A 10845-nucleotide genomic window follows, 5' to 3' on the forward strand; every position below is an offset into this window, starting at 1 on the left:
AGAGAAACTAATATAATCTGGCTTCATCACAATCTCACAGAAGATACTGCTGCAACGCTGGCTCCTCAATCAGCAGATACATCAAAGGCCAGACTTACTGCGGAGGCCAAATTATCAGTCTCAATACAGATGTAAGTGCAAAATTCAACAATAATGGACCGACTTGTAAATGGTGATACAAAGAACAGTGCAATGTAGCAGATCAAAAACATACAGCAGTGATGAGGCAATGAGTGATGTGCTGATATAGGTACAGCCTGTTATGTGCAATATGCCAAAATAATTCTGAGTAAACAAGCACTCTATGTATGCATTTCATATGAAAAGGAAGGAGCAGTTCATTTACTGCCTGCAAGCGTTGACAAAGCATACAATATTTTTGTAATACTGTGTCATCAGAAATATAGTTATTGGAAATGGTCTTAAAATGTTGTCTTGTCACTTTATAAAACCTGAAGTCTGTGTAACTTGTAGAAGAACATTTCCTGCCAGATTCAGGATCCGACCCTGACCGACCCAGCCTCAATAAAGGTACTGCAGTTGTGGCACATATGTATTTGTGCATATTAATTTTTAATTTCCTGCACGGTGTGTGATACTGCAGGTATTTATTATTGTTGATGGACGAGGACACACAGCCAACTGTAAGTAAACACAGAATCTGCAAACTTGTACGCTGGCGAGAGCAAGTCTTCAAATCAGATTTGATCAAGTTAAGGCACGAGGCACCTACCCAGCTCAAATACTGGAAGTCAATTCAGTTTCATTTGGTTTTTACTTATAATGCACCAGATCAAAACAATCATGAAGGCAAAGGTGGAGACTGGGATAGTAGAACTTAATAAATGATGTTCACGTGGTCATGAAATGTTGCGTGATGTGGTGACCGTGGCCATGTACTGGAAAGGTTTGTACCCTACCCGATGTCTTATTTCCTGCATATTTATCATCAAATGCTTTAGATAAAAAAAATATTTTATTAGACAAAAGTAACCTGAGTAAATGCTAAATGCAATTTTAAATACTGATTGTATTTACCAAAGGGGAAAAGCCATCCAAACCTACCAGCTACCAGGCCTACCATGTTACATTTTGAATTAACTGTTTAACCATATATTTTGAAATGCTAAGTTCAAATTTGATTAGCTACAAAGCTAATTTGACAATGTGAGGTAGGCTAAACAATCAAAAAGCAACACATCATGTCACGATCTAAAATTAATTTGAGAACAAATAAGAAAAAAGTCATGACATCTATTAGTCAGGAAAATGTTACAAATCCATTTCTTCAAAGAACCACAGTGAGAGTTATTATCAAGAAAACCTGCCCAACAGTGGCTGACCCCAAGAGCCCCTCACCAAATCATCCAGGAGGTCACAGAAGAACCCAGAACAACATCCGAACAACTCAGTCAGTGTCAGTGTTCACGACTCAACCATAAGAAAGAAACTGGGCAAAAACTGGGAGAGAAAACCAACCAAACCAACCAGAAAACCAATACTGACCATAAAAAAACCAAAACAAAGGTTCATCCTCACATATTCAAAAGCCCATCTTGCTCCCCAAGACTTTGGGAAAGTTTTCAGGGGACTAATTAGAGAAAAGCAGGACTTTTTGGAAGGCTGGTGTCCCGTTACAGCTAGCATAAAACTACCCCAGCATTTTATAACAACAACATCGTACCAACAATCAAACATTGAGGTAACAGTGTGATGGCCTGGGGCTGCTTTGCTTGGAATCATGGATTCTACTCTGAAAATCCTGAAGGAGAATCTCCAGCTCCAGTTCATGGCCTGATGATGAAGAGCACTTTGGTTATGCAGCATGATCTGAAACACATCAGAAACTCCACCTTAAATGGCTTAGAAATAATAATAATAAAGCTTTGAGTTAGAGCTGGGCGATATGAGATTTCTTCATATCACGATATGTTTTTTTCATTTCAGGCGATAACGATATCTATCATGATATCAGCCAAATAACTATATTTGTAAGATTTAAATGTGCCGTTGCTCACAAGTAAAATGTGAAATAATCAGCAGCTTGTTTTTATTTAAATATTTATTTCCCATAATAAGTTCAACAGGGTAGATGTACTTAAGGAACATGAGACTTTTTCAGATAAATAAAGGCAAATATTACAAACTACACAAAAGGCAGCCGCTAAAGCGTTTAAGTTTCAAAATAGAACAAACGAAACAGACTAAATTGTCAATTCCACTTAGAAACAAAATATTAATTCTAAAAATAAATCTTAGTTTGTTTTACAGAAGAACAGACAAAACTGACTAACTTTTGTCAATATCAAATAAACTGAGAACTAAAAGGAAATTCTCAATCTCTCCTTGTTGTATAGCTGAGCTTTTCAAACAGTTTTAACAGTTACTTTAGTCTGACAAAAGCCGAATGACGAATTAGCGCTTCCAGTCAGAGACTGAGGCTACGTCCACACGTACACGGGTATTTTTGAAAACTGAGATTTTCCGTTTTCGTTTTAAAAAATAATCCCGTCCACACATAAAGGCAGAAATGAAGGAAAACGCTGCTATGAACATGCCAAAGCAGCAGGTGGCGCTAGATTCCTAACCGTGCAGAAATGTTGGCCAATCAGAAGTCTAGAAGCCTCGGTGGGAAAAAGTAAACAAAGCTGGGGCATAGAAGCAGAACCGAGTCGTATGTGTGGAGGGACAGTAACTGTGTGTATATGTAAGCATTTAAACACTGCAGAGAGTAGAATTAACAGTATTGTAGAAATTCATTTCACCGAAACAATAACGTGGCGCACAGTGTGACGCATGTATTTCCAGACTTGTTTTCGGCACAATTTACAGTGCACGCTACTCTGTTTTTGTCAGACTTGAAATAGCCGAAATACCTTCACACTACGGAACTTCTATGGCTCTTCCGTTTGACAATCTCTCCGGCATTGGAACCATCATCTGTTTTCTCTTCGGTCACGCTCGGTTGATTTTTCTAGCCGGCACACTCATTTCCTCCATTACCCGCTGGCTGCTTCCCAAACAAACACACGTGCGGCTTGGCACTTGTGCTGTACGTAACAAGTCACGCGACGTGACGCTGCGGCTGTGATTGGTTCGGCTCTGCGCTACTTAATTTGGATTGGCTGGTCTTTTTTTTTTTTTTTTTAAGAGGTCTATCGCGATAGCTTAATTTCTCTATCGAGTAAAAGTTATATCGCGATACATATCGTTATCGTTCTATCGCCCAGCTCTACTTTGAGTGGTCTAGTGAAAAGTCCAGACTTAAATCCAATTGAGAGGCTTTAGCATGACCACAAACAATTCCATTCAGTTTTATTTATATGGTGCCAAATCACAATAACAGTTAGGGTTAGTAAGGTGCTTAAATTGGCCATTCATACTCGAAAAACGTCCAATTTGTCTGAATTCACACAACTGTGCAAAGAAAAATGGGCCAAAATTCTTCAGCGTGAAATGAATGTCTTGCCAGTTATCAGCATCACTTGAAACAAAGGGGTAAATACTTTTTCATGGCACTGTAAATATCAGATGGACTCAACATTAGCAGATACAAGAGACACTGGGTGAATAACCAAAGAGAAACCAGGACATCTGTGTTAAACCCAAATTTAGGCTTCTGAGTTTCGTGTGGGAAACGTTAACAAGTCGATGATTTGTACTGAAAAGCCAGTGACCTGAGAGGAAACCACAGCATTGCAAGGAAATACACAAATACACAACAGACACCATAGAGTGGAAAGAACCGAATATTCAACATCAAAAGTCAAACGGGACATTTTGCACATTTACCACCACACACATTTTATCGGACAATTGCTTTGGCTGAATGAACACAGGCGTCACATTGAAAAATTGGCCTGGATTTATAGCTCAGGCTCCACTGTGTCGGTGATGTCGGCGCCGACATATGTGTGACAGGTAGATGTCTCTTGGCACAGACTGCATGACAGCGCGCGCGCACATGCGCGCGGCTCGCCCGGCTCGGTGTGTGATGCTGTGCCGCAGGGTACCGTTAGGTAACATTTTTGCTCTCCTTACCCTCAGCCCTGCTCCGAATTGGCTCGCGCTCCACCGGGCCCGATTGTCTGTCGCCGACTCTCCGTTACCGGGTAGCGATCCGGAGTCCGAATCCTCTCCTTCCTCCAGCTCCTCTTCCCCCTCCTCTCTCTCATCCGCCTCCGTCTCCTCTGTTTTGAGCCGTTTAGCCGCCCTTCCGTACTCCCCTTCCTCACGCTGGCCGGCTTCTTCTGGAGTAGACATGCTCGGTGGTGGATCAGGTGGACGAAGCGACAGTGTCTGCAGCTGGTCACTCTGACACGTCCATGCCGAGAATGATCCTTTGGTACCTGTCTCGTCTCACGGGTCCTTTCCACGGATGCGTCTGTCTCTCTCCAGCGCCAGTGATTTTCTATATATATGTCCCGCCCAGTGCCTTCTGTTATTGGTGAAACTGGTCCTGCGCCTTACAGACACGGCGTGTCATTGGTCGGAATCGAGTCGTCAACCGACAGGCTCTCTCCAGGCTATGCAGAGGAGTGCACGGAGGGAGCGGAGAGGAATGGTGGGTAACATACAATGCAGGGAGAGGCAGACTGAAACCACAGAGGGCTGGAAAAAGCAGAGAGGGGGGGGGGAGAGCATCGGTGTGAATGTGCAGCATCATGAAAGGAAAAGTCATCTTTATCCTCTGTCATGCCCGGATTACCCAGAAACATGGTGGGATTTAGGAAAACAGCTCATTGTCGCATAAACATGTTTTTAATTTCCTCACATTACATTTACATTTAGACAGGTGAAAGGTTAACCCTAACCCTTATGTAGCCCTCTGAGAGCAGCGTAACCTATCCTGACTTGGTCTCCAGCACAGGCACTGACTGAAATCCCCAAATCCAACTGAACAGCCTTTTTGTTAGACGCCTTTCCCAGTTCAATCTGTCAAAGTTCACACGTAACGGTTAGTTCCTCTAAACAAGAGCAAAAAGCGGATCTTCTCAGTTCCTATCTTGGGTATCCTTTCTGCACATAGTTCTGGTTTTGTTCCTTTTCCATTTCAACAGTAATGACAATAAGTGTGCCATTGCATAGGCACACTTAATAATAATAATTGTATTATTATCAGTAGTAGTAACACTCTATCACGTTTTCCAAACTATTTGTCAGGTCTTACTCACAAAGATTCTAATTATTATGCTGAACTCAGTCTGCTATTTTATTTTTAACTGCAAGCTTTCTGTCAGCATATCTTGAACATAACAGAAAAACTAGATAGTAAAAACAGACACCCTCATTCAGAGATATTATCAAATCATAACATCACGTCAGCACTGCCTGATGCGTCGATGTGGTCAGCAGCCTTATTTCCTGTTGCTGCATGGGAATGTACAGTCACCAACAGCCAGAGGTATTTTAATGTGTAGTCTCACCCCCGGCAGTCACTTACACACTGTTTTGGTAAGAAAAGAAGAAATGAGGTTTTACAAAAAGCCTTAACTAGTTTGAACGACAATGCCGTCGTTCAAACTAGTTATTTTAGTAAATAGTATAGGGACGGCACATTGGTGGTGATTAGAGTCTTGGACATGTCAAAGATTAGCCACCGAACTGATATGATTGGATTAGTATTTTTTGTGTAATAGCAGATACTCCCTCTCAACACTTTTGTGGTCAAAACTGCCCCATTGAAACCAAACGTTTGAATCTCTCTGCTGTTCCAGTATAAAACCACAGATTCTGTAATGTCAGCATGTCATTCTGAAAACAAAAACTAGTGATATTTGACATTTTTACTGCAATCCACCAGATTCCCCATTGTAGGCCAATGCAGGAAATTCTTGTATTTTTGCCAGTTATATTATGGAGCCGTGCGACCACCAGACTTGTATCGACGCGTGTCTGAATTAGTGAGAAGATGCGTGCATGTGTGCGTGCATGTGACGCTGTGTAAATGTGTAAACATGCACTGATCATTTCAGGGGTGAAGAAAGGTCATCTTGGAGCGATGTGCTGTGAAGTGGCGCTCGAGCAGCGACATGGCCTCCTGCCCTTGCTGCACTCTAGCATGCAGCTTGGCTGAGGGGTCATTTCATTAGTGAGCAGAGAAGAAAGACCTGCAGCAAAGAAAAGGAGAAAAAATGAAGAAACAGTTTAGTGCAGAAGAGGGTTTAGAGAAGGTCATGCAGCCTTTACCTGTCAGGGAGCTGCAGGACTCATCAGAATAAGACAAGCTTAAACGGAGAATGCATACTGCTCAGCGGAGAGCTCCACGTCTGTGAGCGCCTCTGACACTTCCCATGAACATGGAGAGGACTCAGAGGATCCTGCCCATCCTAACAGTGAGTCGACATGTCATGTCCCGATGTTTGATCTGAGGGTCTGTGAGATACGCTGTCTGTCTTGACCTTTTCTTCACTCCTGACATGATGCAGTTGATTTTGCAAAGGACAATGTCATGGTCCTGGGTCGTGTGACCCAGTGTGTTATGCTTAACCTATTTTGATGTTTATTGTTTGCTTAGGTAGTCCAGTCCTTTTTGTAATTATGTTACCCTTGCATTACGTCTCCGTTGCCCTTCGTGTGTTTATGTCTGTGTGTCTTGTACTGTCAAGTTCATGCTGTCAGTTATGTCACCTCCCCCTGTACTACGTCTCCCCGGTTCATGTCTCATGTTTCCTGTTTTACTTTGAAGGCCTGTCTGTGTATTCAGCTCACTCCTCCTGTCCTGTCTTTAAGTTCATGTGTGTCAGCTGCGTTCCCATGTGTGGCCACTTCCCCTGATCATCCCTCATGTGTATTTAGTCTCTGTGTTTTTTACAGTCTGTGTTGCGTCGTCTGTGTTCCCACCCTCCATGTTTCCATGCCCGGTCTGTTGCATTCTAAGTCATAGCCTTACCTTAGTTCATTCCCAGTTTAGGTTTCTGTTTAGTTATTGCTTTCGTGCTGCCCTTATTCTTGTTTGTTTCTCTTGCGTTACCAGCCACAATAAAAGGCTCGCTTTTGTTTAAAGTTCACTCCCGTCTGCTCACTTGTGTTCGCACCTGAGTCCACCACTCACACCACCGCACGGTCTGTCACAGCGGACCGTTACAGACAAGCCTACACAGGAGGCGTTCAGTGAGTGTCAGGATGAAGTGATGTGGATGTCCAAGAGATATCATACGTGGAACTTCTCTTTTTTGTTTATAGTTGTAGGAGGCAGACCACATGGTGGCCTCTTGACCTGCTCTTCAATCGCATTGATGTCTCCACCTTCAATGCTGTTGACTGCTGTGGATCCCTCCTGAAACCAGCAAAGAACATACACATGAAGGTTTTCTTAGAGGAGCTGGGGATATCCATGGTGTCCTCTGGGATCGTGCAGAGAAAACACCTGCCATGCTCAGTATCTGCTGCTGCTATAGCAGTAGAGTTACAGCCCGCTGCTCCTGCCTGCACAGAAAACAGACACTGCTGGTTCTGCACAGGCCTAAAAACAAGGTCCTTTACCAACTGCACAAAGCGTAACAAGTGCATTTGTAGAGGATTCGCAGCAGGTGAAATACTGCAGGCCTGTTGGCCTACTGCTGGGAATAAGCACACACACACACACACACACACACACACACACACACACACACACACACACACACACACACACACACACACACAGATACATATCAGATATAGATATATATGTATAGAATAGAATAGAGTAGAATAGAATAGAATAGCAATTTATTGTCATTGTGCATGTACAACAAAATTACGGGTGCTCCATCTGTGCAGGCACTTTGGAGAACAAAGTGTTTGAAGTAGTCCAAAGGACAACAACTTAAATAGCACATCCCATTTGGGATTTGGCAATAGGACACACAGAAGAGTACCAGTTGAGCAAACTGGGAAAATGGATTGGGACTGAAATCAGCTGGTCTGCAGGGTTGCTAGCTGATCTTGACTATGAAGTTTGCTAGAACAGTATTTCTGCTATGCTCAGTATCTTTTGTATGTGAGCAAAAACCATAAACCACCCTCTGTCTATGGTCTGTCTGTCTGAACGATGTAATGCCTGTGCATGCCTTCACAGCATACTGGTTTATGACCCAAAGTTTAAAGTGGGGCAGACTTGTGAAAGGGTTTCAGTTACATTCAAGAGCCAATGGTCACATTATGTGCAAATTATTTGTGATTTTCATAATTAACTAAAAAAAATAAGGCAAAATAAATAACTACTTGAATCGCTTCGCTAATACTAATGTGTACTACTGGCAAGCTACTAAAATATCTAGTTAAACTACTAGTTTAATGTCAAGTTCTCTACTCTGCACCACAGAGGTTGTGCATTAATTATAGTGACATTGTTCTTCAAGTGATCCTAATGTTTGAAAGGTGTGAGGCTGAATGAGGCTGAATGAAAGTTGTTTAAGTCGCTGGTTAAAGGCCCATGCACAACCCTGCTGCACTGTGGTTTGTAATTCCTCTCTTACTACATGTGTGCTTGGCTGCTTGCCTATGCGGTCTGAAACTAATGTCACAAACAGAATAACACAATATAGCCGAGCCATTTCCTGTTCCTCCTTGTACACACGCTTAATCATAAGTGTGTGGTCCTTCATGCAGCCTGTTTTCACACTCATGCTGTGATTCAGATCAGCTTTCAGGCAATTCAGCCTGCTGGACAAGACTAAAGCTGAAAGACGAGACTGTTAATATGATCCTTTCACTTAATACTTTTAATAGGGTGTGATTCACTTGCTCACCTACAGACACACACATTATTATTAGATGGGAAGAGGAGAGACTAATGGTTTCAGCAACTATATCAGCTAGCTTACATAAATACAAAATGTTACATGTATAATTTTAATTATTCTCATTCACATGTTGGTTGGTTGTGGCACAGCTAGTTCAGGTTTTAAATGATATGTTTGATTTCTTGTCCAAGTACAGACTATACATGAGATACATGAGAATAAACTTGCTACACAGTTGTGCTAAAGCCTGCCTGCTCAGGTCAGATGACAAAGGTGAGGATTGTAGAAAAAGTTGGGTTTGGGTGCTCAGTCAGTAAAAAAGCACTAAGTATCAAACCCTGTAAATAGGACATTCCCAAAGGCAGGCAGAGTTTTGCACTGTTCCCTCACAGTAAGATGCTCCTGGGCTAAAAACTGTGATTGTACAGATTTCCTTCATCGATGTTTGTTTGCAGGCCGAATGACTCGGGGGAAGAAGCGGTTTGTGAGTCTGGACCTGAGGAACCTGATTGACCTGAGGTGCCATCCAGAGGCGAAACAAGTACTTGGTAAGCAGGGTGCAAGGGGTCAACTATGATGGCCCCGGTTTTCCTGAGACAGGAGGAGCTAGCAATGGCCTGCAGGGGTGGCAGAGGACAGCCAGTGATTTTTTGACCAGTGTTAATTACCCTCTGTGTAGGTTTCCCGTTCTCAGTTGTGGCAGCAGCAGCTATTTTTCCTCAGGACACGGTGGAAGTGCAGCCATTGCTGTGCCTTCTTTACCAGGGTGATGGCTTTGTGGGTCTCCGGAGGCGGAGATGTGGGTGCCCAGAAATGAGAGGGGACTGGACCTGTCTGTGCCTCCTGGAGTCCACGATGAGTTCTTTTAAGCATGTTTATTTTCAGGCCATTTTCTGAGCCCCAGAACAAATTCTCTACCTCTGCCCTGTACACAGTTTCATCTCCATCAGAGATGAGCCCAACCACAGAGGTGTCATCGGCGCACTTGACGATGTTAGGCGGGTGGCAGTCACAGGTGTATATGGCGTAGTGTAAGTGAATGAGAAAACAGCCCTGTGGGGATCCGGTGCTGAGTGACAGTGAGGGGGAGAGGTGGAGGGAGAAGTGGAGGGAGAGGTTAATTGGTATTTCTAATTTGGCCATATGGGTAAAAATGAGCATAAACGCCACTATGTCCATGGGGTACCCAGCCTTTGCCCCCCTGCGTACCTGAGAATGCTAATCTGTTATCTGTATACAGAGCATCATATATAATACACAACAAAATATGATGCTGGTCAAACATTTCCAAATAAAAACAAAATAATTCTGAAGCCTAGCAACTAGCCTAAATGTAGCTTAGAGATAGATATCACGAAGAAGAACATTTTCTTTCTGTCTCTTAACAGATCCAGAATCAAGTGAACCAGTAACCTACTGGTTCTGGTACAATGTTGCTGTTGACGGGTTGCTGCTGCTCTTGCTCCTGATAGTGCTGGAGGGCGATCTCAAAACAGTAACAGTAAAATGCAAAGACTGGTGACAGCGCTTGAAACCATAAGGCAACAGATTTTAAAAAGTGTAGGAAATAAAATAGACTCTGCCTGTGACTCACTCTTCCTCCTTCCATCTCCTCTCATCCATCACTCTCCACTTGCTGTCCATCTGAGAGCAAGGCACAATTTGCTATTGCATTGATCTATTATTTAATTTTCCATACTTAACAACTCTCACACCTAATCCATGATAAATTAGTGATAGAAAAATTTTATACATCCAAAACACAGCAGTTGTGTTTATTATAATTTTTTATACTTGAATACCTCTGCAATGCAATGACTGGTACATGTGTTATTGTTACCTGTGCCTTTAAACTAAATATGTTCCCTAAAACGGTGGACAGAGCTTCAGAGCCCTGACAGCTGTACCCAGTTAGCTAGCAGCTAATGACCAGCACACCTGTGCAGTTAATAAAAGGACAGGTAATGTTTGTCGCGCTGTTTCACACACAGCACGCTCATTTATTTCAATTCGCCAGTTGCAACAACCAACAGTTGACCAATGTGTGCATAAAAACCTAATACTCCTGTGTCAGAATTCTGACTTTTTTCTCAGAATTCAAGAAAAGAAGAAAAAA

The 10845-nt window shown here is 42.7% G+C and overlaps 1 protein-coding gene across 1 annotated transcript in view; it reads right to left on the reverse strand.

Moving 5' to 3' along the window:
• The window catches only part of LOC113034664 (heterogeneous nuclear ribonucleoprotein L-like), a 66676-nt gene extending 62268 nt beyond the window's left edge, over window positions 1–4408 (reverse strand). Inside the window, exon 1 of the mRNA XM_026189472.2 lies at window positions 4042–4408. Coding sequence (XP_026045257.1) covers window positions 4042–4263 — 222 coding nt within the window. The 5' untranslated portion in view covers window positions 4264–4408. The remainder of the gene's footprint in view (window positions 1–4041) is intronic.
• Window positions 4409–10845: the final 6437 nt, after the last annotated feature.

Source organism: Astatotilapia calliptera, chromosome 13 (assembly GCF_964374335.1).
Source record: "Astatotilapia calliptera chromosome 13, fAstCal68.1, whole genome shotgun sequence".
NCBI lineage: Eukaryota > Metazoa > Chordata > Actinopteri > Cichliformes > Cichlidae > Astatotilapia > Astatotilapia calliptera.